At 51.8% G+C, this 21980-nt stretch overlaps 1 protein-coding gene across 9 annotated transcripts in view; it reads left to right on the top strand.

The window, feature by feature from the left end:
• Nucleotides 1–21980, top strand: part of PRKN (parkin RBR E3 ubiquitin protein ligase) — a 1393119-nt gene that overhangs the window by 1194652 nt on the left and 176487 nt on the right. For 8 of the 9 annotated variants that reach the window (XM_051855168.3, XM_051855165.3, XM_089332479.1 and 5 more), the window contains 2 exons: nt 5012–5073; nt 21798–21947. In XM_051855168.3, coding sequence (XP_051711128.3) covers nt 5012–5073; nt 21798–21947 — 212 coding nt within the window. Of the gene's footprint in view, nt 1–5011; nt 5074–10158; nt 10360–21797; nt 21948–21980 lie in introns of those variants that run through there. The other variant, XM_089332481.1, reaches the window with a different exon arrangement.

Consider the following 21980-nt stretch of genomic DNA (forward strand, 5'->3'; position numbering starts at 1 on the left):
CAAAACAGATAAAAATCCCTGCACTTGTGCCCCTTATACTTCAGCCGTGGAAGGCAGAAAATAAAGTACTCCAGGTGAGCGGTCTGTTGTTCGAGGATTAGTGCAGCAGAGCGACACGGCAGGAGTAAGGCAGGGTACTAGGAGGGTAAAGGTGGGTGCAGTTTCCTACAGGCAAACCCAGAAAGCCTACAGAGAAAGTGGAGGTGGGGAGCATGCCATGTACACACAGACCAGGAGCTGGGCAGAGGCAGCAGCTGGCGCACAGACCAGGAGCCTACACCTGCCCGGTGCAACTAGCAACAGAGTGCAGGCCAGTGTGGCTGCAATATAGTGAGCCAGGGAGACAGAGTCCAGAGCCCAGAGGACTCAAGGCACTGCAAGGACTTGGGTTGCCAATCCCAGTGAGCATGGAGCCCTCAGGAGGACAGCGTGACCCCCGCCCGGGTCACCTTCACGGCATCTTGGTAACTGCTCTCCAGAGACAGCGACTGAGTGAAATGGACCAGCACCTAAGTAGACAGTGTGAGATGAGGAGCAGCCCAAGCAGACACTGGGCCTGCAGGAGGCAGTTAGTGTGTATGCGTGTCTGTGTGTGCATGGGTGTCTGTGTGTGCATGGGTGTCTGTGTGTGGACCCTGCCAGGCGGGGTGGAGGGGAGGGTTGGGAATGCGAAAGAGCACGCCGGCCCGTTAACACCCATTTGTCTTAGTCGTTATTGACCAGGCCCTGCTTCCCTCCCTGCCACCTCCACCCTGTCTGTGAACTTGGCTTTCTCCACGGAACACAGATTCTCCAGGGATGACTCTGTGCGGCACGTACGTGCTCCGTAGTCCCTGTGCCTATTTCCAGAGAGGCCGAGGCACAGGGAAGCTTTCCAAGGCAGAATGAGAAAGCGGCTCTGATACGAGACTCCTCCATGCGAGGAATACTAATGGGGGCTCTCAGGAGCCAGTCCAAGGCCGAGGACAGACGTCCTGCCCGAGTGTTCCCTGTGCAGGGTTGCGGCGGCCTCGGTGCAGGGTGGTGGTTCTGGCAGAGCCTCCTGTGATCAGGTGCACGGGCATCAGGCCCCCTCTTTCACACCCTCCCAGCTTCACTATTTTTTTCGGTTTGGGCCTGACCAGCGGCTCCAGGCCTGACAGCTCTCACGCCGCCTGCACCAGGGCATTGTGTGCCCACCTTGCGTGTCTGGGTCTGGGATCTAAAGCTCTGTTGCCACACTGAGCTTGGCCGCGTCCATTTCCCACCTGCGAGGAGGACCCTCGACGTCTCTAAGGCTTCGGCCCCTTCCTCACCGCCCCTCCCTTCTGACTTTCTGCCCTGTCAATCCTTGTTTGTTCTGTTCTGCACCCGCCAGGTGTCTCGCTAATTATCTAGTCTTCTGTTAAAGATGTTTGTATTTGAGCTATCATCGACATCGATCCTTTTACGTATATCTTAGGAGACGGTGAGAATACAAATGCTGAAGATAAGCTCATTTTAAATTCTGTTTCTTCCCTTACCTAGAATTAAAACACGGCAAGGCCACTTCTGTCAAATTTGAGTGATATAAAAGACCACTTAAAAAGAAAAAAAACATCATTTAAAACTTCTAAGGTGGTATGCAATTACTATTAAAAGGTAATACTTATGGGGCTGGCATCGCGGTGCAGCAGGTTAATCCGCCACCTGCATCGCCAGCATTCCATATCAGAGTGTCAGCTGCAGTCCGGGTTGCTCCCAGCTAATGCTCCTGGGAAGGCAGTGGGAGATGGCCCAAGTTCCTGGGCCCCTGCCGCCCACCTGGGAGACCCAGATGGCATCCCAGGCTCCTGGCTTGGGGCTGGCCCAGTCCTAACCATCGGGGCCATTTGAGGAGTGAATCAGCAGAAGAAAGATACCTCTCCCCACCCCCTTCTTCTTTCTGACACTCTGTCATATAAATAAATCTGCTTTTAAAAGCTATTTCTTAGGGTCAGGGCTTTGGCATAGTAGATTAAGCCTTGGCCGGGTGCTCTCCAAATGCTGCTCCTCAAATGGCCACAGCAGCTGGGGCTGAGGGCTCCCACGTGAGTACAGGGACCCAAGCCCTTGGGCCATCTTCTGCTTTCCTCTGTGCGTTAGCAGGGAGCTGGATCAGAAGTGGTGCAGCTGGGACTTGAACTGGCTCTCATATGAGATGCCAGCATCATAGGCAGCAACTTAACCCACTCCACCACAACGCCGGCCCCTACAGAGTGAACTTAGTGGGGAAGGTGCTTTCCTCTCACCGACACTAAGCCACAGCGCGGGAGCCAGCAGTGCCCTGTGCAGCAGGCACAGGCTCACCGGATCTGGGCCCACCTATGTCCCTGTGCCACTGGCCACCTCCATTCTTTGGCCGCCACCCCATGACGCTTGCCCTCAGACACTCAGACCCAGTTCCAGCGCTGTCACTTGTTGGCAAAGCAGCCCTTGGCTCCTGCCTGTCCCTGTTGCTGCCTCACTCATTTCAGGAAGCCAAAATAGGACCTCTTGCTGCCATCGGGATCCAAAGCACAGGATCTGACTTGAGGCTGAGCTGGCAGAGTGGGTGTGGTTACACTGCAGTCATTCCTGTGGCCAACATACACTCGCATCAGCTGCCTAGCGGATCATCAGAACAGCCACCCCCAACAAGCAGCCCCTCCAGGCAGCCTTCAGCCTGCACGCCTGCAGCTCAGCGGGGATTCGGCTCAGGACCATCTTCAACCCAGCTTTGCTTCTCTCCTGTGTCGACATACCCATGGCAACTCACTGCTACATCTTCCCCCAAAATATCCACCTCAGGATTTGCACGTGCTTTCCTGGACTGCTGTCAGGCAGGGCCGTCACTTCTTTATATCTCTGACGACATTCTGTTTACTTGGTTTTGGTACTACTTCAGCAAACATCTATGAGTGACTTTCTCCTAGTATGAAATGCTAGATAATTCCAAGACTAAGGCTATGTTCCAGCATTTTACATAACCATGAAATTTCACAAGTGGTGCTAATCCAGTGCCTCAGACAGGGTTCTGCAGAGAAACGGAACCTCAAAATATGAAACAGCAAAATCAAAAGGTGGTTTATTTTTGTGTAAAACAACATGAAACCCTGTGGGTTTGTCCTAATACACATTTCCCGTGAGCTTTCTGAGGCACCCGCAAGTGTAGATGTGTCCAGCACACATCTGTGGTTCACACAGACACGGGAGTGAGACTCCATCAGAGCCTGGGGCCCAAGGACCAGCAGGTGTTGGGGGGCGGGGTTTAGTCTGGGAGTCAGAAGGCCCAAGAACCGGGAGTACTGGTGCGAGAGGGCGGGAGGAGACGGGTGGCTCCACTCCGAAGTCGGAGAACGTGCCCTCCTCTGCCTTCTGTTCCACTCAGGCCCTTATGCCCCGGGGGATGGGGGATGGGGGATGCAAGCCCACACAGGTGAGGGAGGATCCGCTTAGGATGCCAACACTAATCTCTTCCGGAAACACCTCCCAGACACATCGCTTTCCCAGCCATCTGGGCATCCCTGAGCCCAACAGGTTGACACCTGCGTTCTCTCTGAACTTCCCTGTGTGTGTTCACTTAGCCTCTGTGTGGAGACCGCAGGTCCCAGCCTGCAGGCACTGTCTCTCCTCCGCCTGTGGGTTCAGATCCTTTCTTCTGGCCCGGCGCCTAGACCTCAGCTGTCTTGCAGAGGCTGGCACCTTCCCCCACAGGAAGACGAGTGCATCGTTCCTTAGCCTGCCCTGTGCAGACAGAGCTCCTCAGCCCTCACCATCCTCACCGCACAATGCTGAGTCATGTGAGGAATGACTCAGCAATCCCTGTGTTGGTTCCTGTCCAGTCCTATTTCCTTAGCAGAAACAGCAGCAGATCCCTAATCCCAAGATCTTATCTCAGAGAAACAGGTTTTTGTATCAATTTTGCTTTCAGAGTTAGTATTATAAATGACTACAGCCTAGTACTATGGAATAATTCTGTTGACAGGGAAGGAACACAGTTGAAGTGATACTAATCATGCAGAAATCTATAAGTTACGAGAGGCATGTATGTGTGTGTAATATATATGCACAAGTGGTTTTCAAAAAGTTCACGAAAATGTGTATTATGAAAGTGTATATAATGAAAGATTGGGCATGATTCCAAAGTAGTTTCACAGCAGAATAAACTTCCCTTTTTGCCTACTTTTCTGTGAACCTTTTGAAGTGCTGACACATATCCAGTCTGGTGCTGCACGGCCATACGTCAGTCCGTGATGGACGTGGTCCGTGAGACTGCATTGCCTAGTGATGTCACACACAACCACGTTTGCACCGCGACAGAGTTCCCCAGTTCCCCAGTGAAGCGTTTCTCAGGTGTCCCCATCACTAAGTGATGCGGGACCGTAATTCATTTTCTTATTCTTTAACTGATGAAAGATGCAAAGCTTTGGGGGAGGGCGGGGCTTCATTGATTGGGTAGAACTGGAGAGTGAGGACCATTAACACCACTGCACCTGCACCCAGGTCCTCCCACAGAACCCTTTCCAAGCTCAAGTGCAGAATCCTGTGGGGCTTGACAAAGCCTCAGGGGAGAAATGAGGCCAAGTCCCCAGCCTACGCCGAATCCTGTGGAGACGGGCCCAGCTGCCCTGTCTCCATCCTTAAGCCTGGAGGCATGGAGGGTGAGGATCCAGGACAGGAAAGAGAGAAGTGAGAGCCCGCAGTCCCTGACTCTTCCCCCGAATCCTAGCTGTGCGTTAGGGGCAAGGGACATGTTCCTAAACACCAGAAAAGGGCTGATGCCCTAAGGCCCTCAAACGCCAGGATAGGACAGAGAGAAAACAAGACCAGGTCAGAGCCAGAGTGGAGCAGTGGCGGCCATGGCTCCTCTGCAGGCATGGCCTTTTTGTGGTTGGCCAGGCGTGTGTCTTTCAGATACGCACCGGCGGCCCCACTGCTGTCAACACCAGTGGTTGGCAGTCATAGCTGTGTGTAAGAGCATCTTACTGCCCAGAATGACAATGACGTTTCTGTTGATTCTTCTCCCTAACAGCTGGCTGCCCCAACTCCCTGATTACAGAGCTGCATCACTTCAGGATTCTCGGAGAAGAGCAGGTGAGTTTGTGTCCCAAAGGGTGCATCAAAGTGTCACGCAAGACAGACACTGATGAGACAGCCTTGCAGTCTCCAGGGAGGCCCGCGTACCTCCTGACCCTGACGTGGGGAAGACAGCCACACAGGAGACACGCGTGAGAACGCTGTTTTCCTCTCCTATCTATCAGACCTGACAGGTTATTAATTGGTGCATCTGCTACCTGCCAGTGTGTTTCATCCCAGGCCTTGAGCAGCAGGAGTGCAAAGCGACAGAGGAGCAAACAAGCGAAGGCAGAGGCGAACGCAGCCGCAGGGAGACGGAGCCCTGGGCGCTCCCAACCTGACAGCTGTGGGTGGGCATGCAGGCTCGTTCCGTGGGTTTCTGTACTGCCTGTGTGTGCAGCCCACATTGCATGACAGCCATCTTTTCTGTGGTTGTGAACACATGACTCGTATAGCCAACTTATCGTAGGCTGTTTAAATACCAAGTGGTACCCAGGGAGGCCCCGTCACTCTGCAAATAAACATGCCAAGTCAGTCATCCAAGGTGCTACATAGTACACATATACATATGGATGTATAACAAATGCATACATATACTCGAAACATTCATCTGTGTTTTAAAAAAATACATTTATTTATTTGAAAGGCAGAGTTACAGTGAGAAAGAAGGAGAGACAGAGGGATCTTCCATCCACTGCTTCACTTCCCAAATGGCCACAACAGCCAGGGCTGGGCCAGGTTGAAGCCAGGAGTGAGGAGCTTCATCTGGGTCTCCCAAATGGGTGCAGGGTCCAAGCACTTGGGCCATCCTCTGCTGCTTTCCCAGGTATATCAGCAGGGAGCTGGGTTAGAAGTGGAGCAACCAGGACTGGACCCAGTACCCATATGGGTTACAGGTGCTGCAGATGGCGGCTTAACCCATTGCCCCACAGTGCGGCCACAGCAGTCATCATTTGATCCTCCTATGGACTTTCTGATTCTGGACCCAGGTATTAAGTGCAGGTGTCAAGTGGTCTTTAAAACACTTTGGTACATGGTTGGCGACGTGTGGGTTGGGCTGACTGATATTCCTGAGCTCATCTGCCCGCTCCTGCCAGACAGCGTGCACTGAGCTGGGACGTGGTGCTGTGGAGCCTTCCCCTGATACCTCATGGTGTGGCTCAGGCATGCCAGGGAGGCTTGGCATTTGTGTGTGTTTGTTTTGTAGCTGTGCATGGCAAAGTGTGGCTGCCTCTTTCTGACAAGACAGCGAAAGCAGAAAGGGGCAAATTCGGAGAGGCGAGGGAGCTGGAGTCCTTTCCATGGCCCAGAATTAGCGGGCTGCGGTGTGCCTCTTTCATCTTCTCGTACCGCAAGGTTCCAGAGTAGCAGTCGTAAGTGATGATTCAAATATACCAGCAAAATCGGTCATTCGGCACTGTAGGTAAGGGTTGATGGCAAACCCAACAGACAGCCCTCCTGCTGAAAACCCCTGTGTCTCAGAGCCTTCTCTGGCGAGAGTAAGAAACATCCTAACTCAACTCAAGAGTAACAAATGTTGTTCCCCCAACATTTTCTGTTGGGACATCGGAGCCGCCTCTTCTAACCTGTACCAATATTTGCAAATCCTGTCCGCGTTTGCTTTGGTGACTGTGTGATTGCTAGGGAAGGGAGCCAACTGTAATCACCTCCTTAGATCTGCATAAAAGTCAAGGTCTTGCATCCTACCAGAAATGCAATCACGCAGTAATCAAGATTGCTATTATCCTGATTAGCTATGGAAAGCCAGCATACCACAAAATTGTGTCCTGTTTCCTAGAAAACCACATCTCTTCCTCCGCGCCTTTTCTCCACCAGATAACGACTGATCACCTACTATGTGCTATGTCCCACTCTAGCCATAGCAAGAAGGCACTTCTGGGAGGAGCTGTGATTATCCAAGTCCTTTGCTCCTCGGGTTAGGGTAAGGATGAGAAGCGAGCAATACAAGTCGCTGGTGACCTTGACCCTGGAGTGGTGAGAGAGTGTGAGAGGGGAGAGGAGCAGTGGGAGACAGCAAACATAGGCCAAATGGAATTGTTTTTGAGGAATTTAGCAACTTAAGCTGTACATTTAGCAAAGAAATGAGGAAGCTTGGGGATGGGGTGTGAGCAGGAAATTTTTCTTTTTATAGGGAAGAAATGTAAAGTGTGTCTACCTTCTGATGGGAATGCTCCAGCAGAGCGATTGGGAGACAGATGATTCAGGAGGAAGATGGAGAATTCAGGAGCAAAAACCGTAACATGAGCCTGACCTTGGATGAGAGAGTGGGCAGTTCAGCCTAGTGGCAGGAGAGAAGGCAGGCTGTGCATGCAGGGATGTGTAGGATTAGGCAGCATGTGCAGGCGGGATGTGCAGGGGGAGGCAAGGTGTGTAGGCAGGGATGTGCAGGGGGAGGCAGCATGTGCAGGCAGGATGTGCAGGGGGAGGCAGCGTGTGCAGGCAGGGATGTGCAGGGGGAGGCAGCATGTGCAGGCAGGGATGTGCAGGGGGAGGCAGCGTGTGCAGGCAGGGATGTGCAGGGGGAGGCAGCATGTGCAGGCAGGATGTGCAGGGGGAGGCAGTGTGTGCAGGCAGGATGTGCAGGGGGAGGCAGTGTGTGCAGGCAGGATGTGCAGGGGGAGGCAGTGTGTGCAGGCAGGGATGTGCATGTGCAGGGGGAGAGCAGTGTTGTGCAGGCAGGGGTGTGCATGTGCAGGGGGAGAGCAGTGTTGTGCAGGCAGGGATGTGCAGGGGGGCAGCGTGTGCAGGCAGGGGTGTGCAGGGGAGGCAGTGTGTGCAGGCAGGGATGTGCATGTGCAGGGGGAGAGCAGTGTTGTGCAGGCAGAGATGTATAGGATTAGGCAGTGTGTGTGGGCATTGATGTGCAGGGGGAAGCAGCATGTGCAGGCAGGGATGTGCAGGGGAGGCAGTGTGTGTATGCAGGGGTGTGCAGGGGGAGGCAGCATGTGCAGGCAGGGATGTGCAGGGGGAGGCAGCATGTGCAGGCAGGGATGTGCAGGGGGAGGCAGCGTGTGCAGGCAGGGATGTGCAGGGGGAGGCAGTGTGTGCAGGCAGGGATGTGCAGGGGGAAGGCAGTGTGTGTATGCAGGGGTGTGCAGGGGGAGGCAGCGTGTGCAGGCAGGGATGTGCAGGGGGAGGCAGCGTGTGCAGGCAGGGATGTGCAGGGGGAAGGCAGGGTGTGCAGGCAGGGATGTGCAGGGGGAGGCAGTGTGTGCAGGCAGGGATGTGCAGGGGGAGGCAGGGTGTGCAGGCAGGGATGTGCAGGGGAGGCAGTGTGTGTATGCACAGATGTGCAGGGGGAGGCAGGGTGTGCAGGCAGGGATGTGCATGTGCAGGGGGAGGCAGCGTGTGCAGGCAGGGATGTGCATGTGTAGGACCTAGGTGTGTCCTCCCAGAGACCTCTTCTAGCCTTTTCTCAGCTAAACATGAATCCAGGTCATTGGCTGAGTTGGAGACGGGTCAGGAGCTCTACAGACAGAATCATCAAATTGGTGTTTGAAAGGATGAGGTGTGAATAAATTTGGGCGATGGGTGACCCTGGAGTCAGAGTGGGCAACCTGAGTTCTCTGTCACATGTCACTGTATGGTGACACACAGGTGCAGGGAAGGCAGGGAGTTGGAGCTGAGAGGCATTCAGGTTTAACAAGAATGAGAGTGAGGCAGAAGACCTGAGGGAGGGCCTGGGGGAGCTGTGACTGTGGACTGACCGTTGGTTCTCAGCCAGCAGAGGGTGGGGACTGAGGGAGCGACAGGGAGAGGTGACAGGAACAGTGGCCTGTGGATCCCTGTGGCTTCAGAGAATTTTAAGAGTTTGGGTACTAAGAGGGTTTAGTTGGGAAAAGAGGTAGGTCTAATCCAAAGAACACGATAATTGACACAAGTTTTCCAGGAGGTAAGTGAGTGGCACCACCAAGGTCCAGGGGAGGTCCAGGAATGTGGATGACTAAGTTCCAACCGAGGACAGGACGACTGCAGAGGCTGGGGGTTGTATCCTGAAGAGCAGAGAAATGGAGCCTGTGTGGATGTTGATCTCACCCAGAGTTGTCCCCAGAGCAGACCTGGGCACAGGTTGAGTTGTGGTGAGTCAGACTAAAGACTTGAGGAGAGAGATGGAGAAGGCAGGTGTCCATAGCACACGCAAAAGGAGAAACAGAGCCCCGTGTAGCCGGTGGTTTGCAGTTGACAGCTGGGTGGTTTGCAAAGTAGAAAGGACACAGGCTCTCCTTGGGGCCTGCAGAGCGATGCGTGGTGGCAGGAAAGGAGCAGTTAGGGAAGACACCAGGGAGCTGCGGAGGAGGCGGTGGCCCAGGTGCGAGCCGGCCTCCATGCAGGGAGAATGGGAGGAAAGCTGGAGAAAGCAGACAGCAGCTACCAGGCACGTGGTGCCGGCAGCTGTGAGTTCCCCAAGCTCCGGGAAAGGTCTCGGGTGTGGGGCAGCTGAAGGGCGGACGCGCTAGGAAAGGACTGTGCAGAGCTGCCACGGGTCTGGGCATCAGCCCCGCGGAGGCATGGGAGTCAGGAATTTCTCCGGCCACGTATATCAACAGAACGCGTCAGACAGGGGTATCTGGGTCCCGCTGGTACCTGGCAGAAGGGGGTGCGGGGTTTTGGAGAAGCAACACAGATACTGGCCCCCCAGTCCTGCCAGGGGAGGGGGGCTCCCTGGTGAGCTCGCAGACTCTTGCTGGATGCAACATAAGCCACTTGATGAAATAAAATGTTGACATTAATGTATGTTACGGGCATCCTTAGATCATTTTTGTCTCATAGATTGGCTTTTTTCTGGTAGAAAAGCAAACGTTTCACTCAACCATCTCCTAGGAATTTTGTAAATAAATAAGATTGCTAAGGAAGTTGCAAGCATTAAGTGCTGTCCCAAAACATTTCTGATTTTTAAATGCTGCTGACGCTCCATCAATATATTGTGGGAGTAGCAGCAAAGTAGATGACAGGGCAAGTGTCACACTCAGGCAATGCACTGAGAGACTCCACAGACAGACCAATGCCTGCAGTGACCGGGGGGAAGCTGGGAGCCAGGACTACAAACCATGACCCGACCTGAGTCGTCACCACTGCTTCCAGGGTCTGCATGAGCAGGAAGCTGGAATCAGAAGCCGAGAGCTGAACCCGACGCTCTGACGTGGGATGGCCGCACCCTAAAGGCGGCTGGACTGCCATGCTGAATGCCCACCACCCTTCGCATGTTAATTGGACCTCAATAAGCATCTTGACTTTTTTAAATACGGATTAAAAACCAGTCAGTACACATTATAAACCATTACCTTCTGAAATAAAATTAGATGCATTTGGGATTTAAAATGATGCATTGTTAAATTTGATTTGTGTTACGATTCATGCTCCCAAAGCACCTTCGTTCCCCCGCCCCCAGCCATGTGGCAAATGTGTGGCCACCCTGTGGCTGTCACTGTGAAGCTCTGGATGAGCGTGATGGAGGAATGATACCGCACGCCACCTCTCCAGCTCCCTCCGCGCTGGGTTCAATCAACAGCTCTGGAAGGCAGTCGCCTTCATTCACCCAAGGAGCATGGACTACACATCTTTCCTGCACTATTACTGTGCTAATGTTGGATAAAATAGTATACAAGGAGGTCGAAAGTACAACCGTGATTAATTTTAAGATCGAAATGAACAGTGTGGTTGAGATTGAACCTTCTTTAGATAAAGAGCTAAGGAACCATGAAATTAAAGGTTGAGCGGACACCAGCTACTAAATGAGCAAGGTGAACAGGGCTGGGGCAGAAGGGTATCTGAAGCAGAACACGCACGTGTCCCACGGCCCCCAAGAATTGAGGCACTAAATGAGACCGAGGGCTCTGGAAAACACCGAACAGGAGGGAGAGCTTGGCCTTTGTTCTAAGCTCGGGGGCAGCGGGGAATTCTTGGAAGTTTAAGCGGGGATCGGCATTATCCTGATTAGATTTTAAGAATGCGAATCTTGCTACAGCATGGTCTGGGGTAAGGCAGCTGGAGAGGAGACAGATTGGGGGAGGGGTGTGGTTGAAGGACGTGGTGGCTGAGTGGCTGTGCGTGAGCGAGTGAACGAGTCCCATGGTTCTGTTTTTACTGAGGTGGGTGTGATGGTGGCAGGGTGAGGACAGGGGCGTGGGATCTGGCTCCATCCCGAGCGTGGCTGATATGCCTGAAGCCTTGAGAAAGACAAATGCTGTTGTTTGCTTATCGTTTATTTGAAAGGCAGAGTGACAGGGAGAAAGACAGACAGGCAAAGAGGACGAGGGCAGGGGAGAGAGAGAGAGAGAATCGTGCATCTGCCAGGTCACTCTCTAGATGCCTCCGGAAGCCAGGACTGGGCCAGGCTGAAGCCAGGAGCCCAGAACTGCACCTGGGTCTCTGCTGTGCGTCACCACCTGGAGAGAGAGGACCTGTTTTTTTGTTGTTGTTGCTGTTGTTGTTGTTTTACAGGCAGAGTGGACAGTGAGAGAGAGAGAGGCAGAGAGAAAGGTCTTCCTTTTGCCGTTGGTTCACCCTCCAATGGCCGCCGCGGCTGGTGCGCTGCGGCCGGCGCAGCACACCTATCCGAAGGCAGGAGCCAGGAGCCAGGTGCTTCTCCTGGTCTCCCATGGGGTGCAGGGCCCAAGCACTTGGGCCATCTTCCACTGCACTCCCGGGCCACAGCAGAGAGCTGGCCTGGAAGAGGGGCAACCGGGACAGAATCTAGCGCCCCGACCGGGACTAGAACCTGGTGTGCCGGCACCGCTAGGTGGAGGATTAGCCTATTGAGCCGCGGCGCCGGCCAAGAGGACCTGTTACCCAGAGGTTCCGTACCCCCTTCAGGTCGGGATACTTTTCAGCATCATCTGCAACATGTGGAAGGAAAAGAAAACCCTCCCTAAGCTGCCGTCCAGGCTGCAGCGTGCGGCCCCACTGCTCCGAGGCGTCGTCTCATCTGGTTCCTCCCGCGTCTGACTTCTCTGTGCAGTGAGCAAGCCCCAACCTCCTCTCTCGTCGCTCACTCCACCCACCGCCGACACATGTCCAGAGAGGAAAATCACAAGATCCGCACTGCAGGAGAACACGACAGTGTGGCAGGCGCCCCCGTGACGCTGACACTGACTGGCAGGCTGACTCCCTGCAGATGAGGGGAGGAAGACGCAGATGACAGACAGGGCAGGGAGCGCCTCGCCAGGCAGCTCCTCTCCTCTCCCGCAGATACGGTGTTCTCAGCACGGCTGGGAGAGGCGTCTTCCTCATGGGCGGACGTTCCTCCACACAGCTGATTGCGTTCAATCCAGGGAGGAGTCTCGGTCATCAACTGGTTTGCTTTTGTTTCTAAAAGATGGCGGAAGAGGAATGAGCTGAATTTGTTTTTTAAGATTGATTTATTTGAAAGAGTTACAGAGAGAAGAGGCAGAGGCAGAGAGAGGGGTCTTCCATCTAGTAGTTCACTCCCCAAATGGCCACAAGGGCCAGGGCTGGGCCAGACAGGAGCCAGGAGTTTTTTTCAGGTCTCCCATGCAGGTGCAGGGGCCCAAGCACTTGGACCATCTTCTACTGTTTTCCCAGGCCACAGCAGAGAGCTGGATTGGAAGAGGAGCAGCCAGGACTCGAACCTGCACCCATATGGGATGCAGCACCGTAGGCCGCAGCTTACCCTGTGCAACAGCATCGGTCCCTCGGTTTCTTTTTAACAAAAAGGAGAAAAATAAGTGCAGAGGCAGCGGGCATAGTTGCCGGCCTAGCAGGGGAGTCAGTGAGCAGTAACTCTGCTCGGGGCATCTCTGCTCCTGGGGGGAGGGGATCCCACAGATGCTCTTGGCTGAGACTTAACAAAGCCAGAGCTTGGGAAAAGTCCGAAGAGACCCAAAAGCTGTACCTGAGTGCCCTCATAAGGAAGCCCTGGAATAGGACAGGACACAGCAGCCTCCTTCCCCACGCCGGGGACCCACAGGGGGCCCAGGCCGCTCCTGCATTGCCGACAAGCCGGGACGCATGTTGACGGTGCCACTTTCCTGGATTTTAGTTTTACCCACTATCCCTATCCTGCAAATGTCTTGCAGTTTTAAATGTGGATTCCTTCCTGCTTGCTTTTCCAGCCGAAGCAGGCAAATGAAGCGTCACAGAGCAGCAGCCCTCCGCCGCCTCCAGGGGACTGGCTTTCTGAATGGCTTTCTCGTGGTGGGGGATGGTTCCACACACTGCCCCCTAGCCTGGCCCTCAGGTGACCTCCTGTGTGCCTGCGTCCTCTTAATGGACTTAACACACAGTCAGCAGCTGGCAGAAAACGGGAAGTTCACTGGCCCGTGTGGGCCTTGAACTTGTGACCCTTGTTTCATTATAGAACAATATCCTACCCAACAGAATCGTCCGTCCACCTGCAGGCCAACCAAACACAACACTGAATCCCTCATAGTCTCCTGTGACTCATTATTTAGGTTCTTAAGCTACGAGTTTATTGAAACTTCTATGAATTTTGTACTAGAAAATGAATATTTCTTATTCTTAGGAGAATCCATGAGCATATACACATAAAGTCTGAATAATTCACTCTCCAAATAAATAAAACATAAAGCACAGCCCTGAGTCAGGATTTCATGAGGGTGGGCATGCCAGTGGAACGCTGCCTTCACTGTGATCAGATGCAATAGAAGAGGAAATTGTTATTGTTTCTCTTAAATGCAGAGTAGTACGCTTTGTTCATATCAACATTCATTCATGTTCTGCATATACTGTTCAATCACCTCTAAATTACTTTAGTCGTGTTCCGTGGATTGTCCTTTTTTTTTTTTTTTTGACAGGCAGAGTGGACAGTGAGAGAGAGAGAGAGACAGAGAGAAAGGTCTTCCTTTCACCGTTGGTTCACCCTCCAATGGCCACCGCGGCCGGCGCATGGTTCTGATCTGAAGCCAGGAGCCAGGTGCTTCTCCTGGTCTCCCATGGGGTGCAGGGCCCAAGCACTTGGGCCATCCTCCACTGCCTTCCCGGGCCACAGCAGAGAGCTGGCCTGGAAGAGGGGCAACCGGGACAGAATCCGGTGCCCCGACCGGGACTAGAACCCGGTGTGCCGGCGCCGCAAGGCGGAGGATTAGCCTAGTGAGCCGTGGCGCCGGCCGGATTGTCCTCTTTATGAAGGCATTCGCACACTGGTTTTAATACTAACTGAAATAGCATAGGTGGACAGGCGGATGTTAGCATATTTGCACACACATACATGCTCACAGCACATTTCTAAAACAAACACCACACAAGCGATTTTTAGATCTTGGTTGTCTTTGTGCTCAACATCCATTTTGGAAATGGATTCTGTGTAGACCCTGTCTACACTGCAAGGGAATCCATTTCCTCCCAGTTTATTCTGTTCATAAAATGCTATCCAATATTGATAAGTGAAACAAGCCCTTGGAAGTAATACACGTGAGATCAGGTGAACAACGTATGCTCCTTTTTGGCCAACTTGAGTGCATTTATCAATTATTTTACCGCTACTGAGATAAATGTTCTTCCTACTGTAAGTTCTCACAACTCGCCATTAAATATGTAGAGGTATTTATTTTTATTTTGTTGTTTATTTGAGACAGAGGTAGAGACAGAGAACTCCCGTCCTGTGGCTCACTCTCCAAATCTTTGCAATGACAGTAGCTGGGCCAGGCTGAAGCTGGGGGCCGATAATTCAATATGAGTGTCTGGCGCTATGATACAGTAGGCGAAGCCTCTGCCTCCGCTGATGGCATCTCATATGGGCACCAGTTCTGGTCCTGGATGCTCCTCTTGTCATTCAGCTCTTGGCTGTGGCCTGGGAAAGCAGTAGAAGATGGCCCAAGTACTGGGGTTCCTGCTCTCATGTGGGAGACCTGAAAGAAGCTACTGGCTCCTGGCTTCAGAACGGCCTAGTTCTGGCCCTTGAGCCATTTAGGGAATGAACCAGCAGATGGAAGATCTCCCTCCCTCCCTCCCTTCCTCCCTCTCTCTTCTCTCTGTAACTCTGCCTCTCAAATAAATAAAATCTTAAAAAAAATTAAAAGAATTCGATATGACTCTCCATGTGGGTATAGGGACCCAAGTATTTCAGATATCACTGTCTCTCAGGTGCTCAGTAGCAGGAAGCCAGAATCAGTAGTGGAACCAGGACTTGAACCCAGGCGTCCAACAGGGGTGCTGGTATCCCAAGTGACAACTCAGCCACTATACCAAATGCCCACCCAGTGATGCTCTGTCAATGCGTTATCATCTTTCAGCAAATGGTTAAAAATAATTATAGAATTGTGGGTCCGGCCAGCGCCGCAGCTCACTAGGCTAATCCTCTGCCTTGCAGCTCCGGCACACGGGGTTCTAGTCCTGGTCGGGGTGCCAGATTCTGTCCCAGTTGCCCCTCTTCCAGGCCAGCTCTCTGCTGTGGCCTGGGAGGGCAGTGGAGGATGGCCCAAGTGCTGAGGATGGCCCAAGTGCTTGGGCCCTGCACCTGCATGGGAGACCAGGAGAAGCGCCTGGCTCCTGCCATCAGATCAGCATGGTGCGCCGGCCGCGGCGGCCATTGGAGGGTGAACCAACGGCGAAAGGAAGACCTTTCTCTCTGTCTCTCTCTCTCTCTCTCTCACTGTCCACTCTGCCTGTCCAAAAAAAAAAAAAAAATTGTGGGTCATATCTTAAAACAACTAAGTAAGGATCCTTACTAACAACATAATTACTTGTCTAAGTTATGGCCATAGGGCATTTAGCTTTCTACAAATACTATTGCACGATTGTGCTAGGCCGTATATTTTTCTTATAAATTTTGCAGAGTTAAAGCACATTACTTATAATGTAATTGGAATGACACAAATATATTCAAGACTTGAAGAAAATGAAGGGAAAAATCCATATTCATTTCAGAATTTTTTTTAAAGATTGATTTTATTTATTTGAAAGAGTTACAGAGAGAGGTAGAGACAGAGAGAAAGGTCTTCCATCCGCTGGTCCATTCTCCAGATAGCCTCAACAGCCGGAGCTGCACCGACCCAAAGCCAGCAGCCAGGAGCCAGGAGCTTCCTCTGGGTCTCCAACATGGGTGCAGGGGCCCAAGCACTTGGGCCATCTTCTACTGCTTTCCCAGGCCATAGCAGAGAGCTGGATTGGAAGAGGGGCAGCCAGGACTGGAACCGGCACCCATAAGGGATGCCTGCGCTCCAGGCCAGGGCTTTAACCTGCTGTACCACAACGCCAGCCCCCAGAAATAAAATTTTTAAGTATAACTTCTCAAAAAAAAAAATGCTTTCAGTAGACGTATTGTGTCCTTCGTCATTAGTAGAAACTACCAGGCACATGTGTGAAATATTGCTTGCCCTGAGAACAGGAATTGCAGGTTCAAGCATTCTTGAGTGTGTCATAAGTAGAATGAATCTGGCAGTCATTCTTCATAAATTCAAATGAAAGAGGAACAGGAGGTTCCCTGCATCGTCAGCACTGGAGGCCATCTGCAGGTGTGGTCAGTGAGGGTTTCTGAAGTGGGGTTGGACTTTATCCATAGGTCAACTTCTTTCCAGATAGAAGCTCCTGTCAGAGCATGGGAACTGCTGCACTCAATTAGAGAGGTGATCCATTGTCAAGCAAGAAAATAGTCACTCAAGAGCAACTTATTTCAAACATGCATTCATGTAGGTAAAACAGCCCTGAATTACTTTGCTAACAATCCCCATGGCACAATTGGCTATTTTATTAGAGTTAACTAATTAATTGACACTTAATAGAGTTAGATTCCGCCCATTCATTTTATAGTTTTTATTGTTCGGCAATTTTCAGCAAGAAATGCTGAGCTCAAAGCTGTGTAAAAGGATAAGCCATGGGTGCAAAGGATCTGTAATTAGGTCTAAAGAGATTGGAGCATTTTGGATCCCTGGACTCACAAGTCTTAACCAGCCAAAGATCCCTGTCAGTATGAAGCCTGACGCAGAGGGGAGATGTTCTCAAGATAGGAAAAGGGAAAAGGGAGAGAGTCCAGGAAAAAGTGAGATGACGTAGTGTCAGTAGATTGCAGAAAGTGAGCCTTCATTTTTTAAAAAAACTGTCCAAAAACATCAGAGGAGGAAAATCTAGAGCCATTGGAAGTAATTCTGAATTTCACCACCTTCTAAAATTTTAGGAGACCTAATTTCATGTAAAACTGAGCAACAGAAAGGAACAAGTTAAACCATAACAGAAAAGTAGTGGGGTTAAATCCCATATGTACAAGTTGTTAGTAAAAGGAAAAAGAGAATGAGGAGCAAAAATGCCCTGAATCAGACAAAAACCAAAGTAATTATCAATATGTCAAAGTGAACTAAGAAACTATACAAATAAATACAACAGCTACTGTCTTAAGACAAATAGAGAAATGGAAGAATCTTGTAAAACACAAAATAATAAAAATTTAAAATGTGATTTGAGAGAAGTTGATTAGATTTAGAGGCTAAAGAAGGTCCAACACGTGTGTACGAGAAATCGCACACTTTTGAAAAGCAGCAGAGAACAGACTGAAAATTAAATCGATACAACATTTCATCATAGTACATGAAAACTGATTCCAAAATAATTAGCACCGACACACATTCTAATAAAATTCCAGGTTTCTAAAGGAAAATAGTAGCTCTTTGACCAAAAAGCATGAAGATTTTTCAGACACTCAAGGAGGGAAAAATGAAAGTCTGGTATTTTATCATCAGCTGTCCTCATCATGATGAAGGTCCTAAATCACCAGTACACAGGAGCTCAGTTATTACTTTTCCCACAAGAATTTACTAGAGAACAACCTCCAGGCAACAAAAACTACTGGAAGACACCAACACAAGGCTCATAGTGATCACTGTGTGTATGAGCCTGAAGTTTCCACTGTGGATAGCGAGGAAGCCCACAAACGGTACTACGTCCATGTGATGAAAAGCTGAGACAGGCCCACCAGGCATCAAAAAGGAAAGTCAAGGGGCCAGCATTGCGACACAGCAGGCCAAACAGCTGCCTGGGACACCCGCATCTTGTTCAAGTCTCAGCTGTTCTACTTCCAATCCAGCCCCATACTAATGCATCTGGGAAAGCTACAAAAGATGGCCCAAGTGCTTGGGCCCCTGCCGCCCATGTGGGAGGCCTGAATGCTGTTCTGGTCTCCTGGCTTCTACCTGACCCAGGCTTGTCATTGTACTATTTGGTGAGTGAACTAGGGGATAGAAGGCCAGCCCCTCCCTCCCTCCCTCTCTCTCCTTCCCTTCCAAATAAGTAAAGATAAACACACAAATAAATACAAAGTAAATTCACTAGACTGAATTAAAACACACCTGACATCCTATGTGCATAAGGTCGTGAATTTAGAATCCAATATTTTATCCTACCTTTCCTATTCAAACAGTGCCACTGGATAACCCAGTAATAGAAGTATTCTAACTAATAAGTGAAGGAAAGTTTCCAATAAGATATCACTTCTCAACTCCACAGCTAAACATTCTAAAAGCAGACATTATTGCCTTCTGGTGGAAATAGAAAACGCCATCTATGAAGTGGTATGATGGACAGACGAGGAGGGGGTGAGGGGGCGTAGGAGGAGCCGAGGAAGCCTGTAGATTAAACTCAGAGTTCACAGGACCCAGAGCAAGGACGAGCCCTGTGAGCTGCATTGCAGGGATGCAGTCAGTGGAACCCTGCCCGGGAAACTCCATAGAGCCCATGTCCCGGTTTCACCAACAAATAAATGCCAAGAGAAAAGAGGAGAACGGAGAATAGTGGATTAAAAGACGTCTTTAAAACAGACAAAAGGACTGATACTGTTCAGGAATGCACCACGCGTGATAAAAACTATAAAGAAAAGGAGTGAAGTGCTTACCATCCCAGTGGTTTCTTTCAGGAAGGAGCGAGACAGACACACACATGTCAATGGCTGCTGGGGTTCCAAACGGCTACCCCTTGACCTGGGTAGTACATAGATGGCTGTCACCCTGTGATTTATTAAGGTCTGTCTGAGTCTAGGTGATACTATAATAAAAAAAAAAAAGTTTCTTTGAAGTGGAAGGACGAGAATGGGCCGGGATGAAAGGGAGGCAGCGCTGTGCCACGGTACCCAGCTGGGGGAACACCTCGCTTCTTCGTCCAGCCAGCCTCGCTCCATTGTGCTTGTAGCCGTGTCTGTGGGGAGGGGCAGACAGATCTGCTGACCGGTTTCCCTTGAAATTCAAAATCGCTTGCCTCCCAAGGGTATTGGTGGTACCTAGCAGTAGCACCCCGTCCTTCCTCCACCCCCTCTCCTTCTTCGTTCTTTCCCAACACTTCCTTTGCACGCCTCCCCTTGGGTCTGGACCATCAGCCGCAGCTCCTCTGTCCGAGGCTGGTGTCTCCCCTGGGATCCAAGGCCAGCCCCCCTCCTTTTCCTGCCTCCATGCTCCACGCACTGGTCCTTCCCTGCAGCACACTGACCTGCTCTCACTCTGATTTCAGAATTCTTTATGCTCCTGGAGACCCCCCCAGCTGCGACCCTGTGCCTCTGCCCCCGACACTCTGCCCCTCAGTCCCCTTGGTGGGCTTCTCCTTGGCTTCCCTTTGGAGGTGGAGTTGTCACATGCAGTCTCGCGGGCACTGACATGACAGAGTCAGATGGCCGCGTGAAGCTTACAGAGCAATGAGCTAACCACCGCCAAGCTGCATGGAGAACTCGGAGTGCACAGGGGATCAGCGGGCACAGGCCAAACACGGGGAAGTCCCAGGTCCCCAGTGTGGCTCCTCATGCCCTCTCGTGGCACAGGAGGAGGGACAAGGCCTCTAAGAACTGCAGGGAGTCATCCCTGGTGGGATGTGTCTCAGTTGTGCAAGGAGGAGCTGCCTCTCATCCGTCCCTCACTTGATCCCCTATTACTGCACAGTCCCTGAGATTCCCCTGAGAGTCTCAGCCTGCGCAGTCACAGACTCGCCTTTGTTTGCCAGGGGGACCTCTGCTTGGCCAGAGGTGCATTAGCGTGTTGACCCAGGGAGCTCACCAGGTCATTTTCCTTGCTGGAAAAGTGAGAAAATGCAAAAGAGGCCCTCATGCTAATGACTGCAATTTGTGTCTGCAGCTTATATTTCTTTTTCTGTTCAGTTGGCTACTTGACATTTTGACGTAGCTGTGGAATAGGTTATCAAGCTGAAAGTGTGCGTGATAGAAACAGCCCCCTAGGTGCACCCACCACATTTTCCACCACTGTGACCTCCGTGCCCCTTGTGTGTCTGCTTGGGGAGACACACTCTGTTCACCCTGACTCCTCCTCCTCTTGCACACCATGCTTCCAGTCTGCCATTTCTACCTTCATGATAGACCCAGAAATCCATCACTGACCCAGCTCCCCCAACACAGTGCTGGTTCAGGCCCCCACTGCCTCTCAGACTGACGGGTCGAGTGAGCACCCACTTGCACCCCTATCCTCCAGTGCCTGCCTCTCTGTCCCTCCTCTGCCTGGAGCTGTCCAGGGTCCCTAGTGTCTGAGTGACAGCCAGCTGGGAGCTGTGGTGGACAAGGACAGAGCTTCTATCCTCTGCTGCATCCATGGCACCTGAACTAGTGTCTGCAATGCAGGCAATGCCCCACAAAGGAATTACTCACTGAGCGAGCCATCGGACCTGATCCGAGTAGAGGAGAACGTGCCCCATGGCGTCAGGGGAGAAGTAACCCAGACGTGCAGTAGAGAGGGACCATGGCACATGGCTTCTGTCCACAGGTGGGGAAACCATGGAAGGGAACAAGGGAACATGGTCGCCTTTAAGTAGACAGGAGTAACTGTGATGGCGTTGAGGGAGATGGTGGGGATGGGGTGGCGGTGCACTTGGTGGAGGCTGCGTGGTGCTGAGGCAGCAGCCGGCCAGCCTTCTCCCTTGAAATGAAGTCGGAGTAGAGGGCGCTTTAAGGATGAAAGGAATTTTTTTTAGTGTCATTCCCCTCATCTTCAAGCTGAATGGGCTCATTGACACGGCATGGGTGCCAACGGTTTTCTGTGAAGTGGAAAGTTGAACCTGTTTCCCAATTGATTGTAAAACCTCACAGGATCTCCAAGAGGCACAAAATATACCGCTGTTTATAACACTGATAAGGAGGTATTGCGAGTGTCTATTGTTTCGTGGATGGATAGGTTCCTTATAATGAACATGAACTAAGGTTGCTTAATCCACTACTGTAGAATGTCGAGGAGCCGGCACAGGGGCTCGACAAGCTGAGCTGCTGCCCTCAGGGAATGCTGGCCCCCGCTCTAGCCTCAGCTGCTCCACTTCCCATCCAGCTCCCTGCTAATGCGCCTGGGGAGCAGCAAAAGATGCCCAAGTGCTTGGGCCCCTGCCATCCCTCTGGGAGACCTGGATAGAATTCCTGGCTCCTGGCTGCAGCCTGGCCCATCCCCAGCTGTTTCAGCCATTGGGATAGTGAACCACAGCCATTTCTCTCTCTCTCTCTCTCTCTCTCTCTCTGTGGGTGTGGGTATGGGTGTGTGTGTCTGTCTGTCGCTCTGCCTTTCAAATCGTTTTCTAAAAAAATAATTATGAACTTTGGAAACCCCACCCTCTGAAGACAAAGCTGCAAGTGAAGCCACACTTCTGTGTTACACCCGTTTGAATGGGGAAGACTTCTCCTCCTAGGCCATGTCTCGCCCACCTCCATCCCTCCTCCCATGCCCACTTTGCACTGAATCCGGTTTTGCAGGAAACCCACACACTCTCCCCCGCCAACCTCGGAGCTGAAACAGCACGCCCTCGTCTGCGCTCCCCTTCAAGGTCTCCCCTTCTCCTTGCAGTACGGCCGGTACCAGCAGTATGGAGCGGAGGAGTGTGTCCTGCAGATGGGCGGCGTGCTGTGCCCCAGCCCCGGGTGCGGAGCGGGGCTGCTGCCCGAGCCAGGCCAGAGGAGAGTCACCTGCGAGGGAGGCGGCGGTCTGGGCTGCGGGGTGAGTAGTGCCCGCACCCCTGGGTGCTGGCTT

This window comes from Oryctolagus cuniculus, chromosome 5, assembly GCF_051225735.1.
Source record: "Oryctolagus cuniculus isolate XC-2025 breed Fujian yellow rabbit chromosome 5, ASM5122573v1, whole genome shotgun sequence".
NCBI classification, from domain to species: Eukaryota; Metazoa; Chordata; class Mammalia; order Lagomorpha; family Leporidae; genus Oryctolagus; species Oryctolagus cuniculus.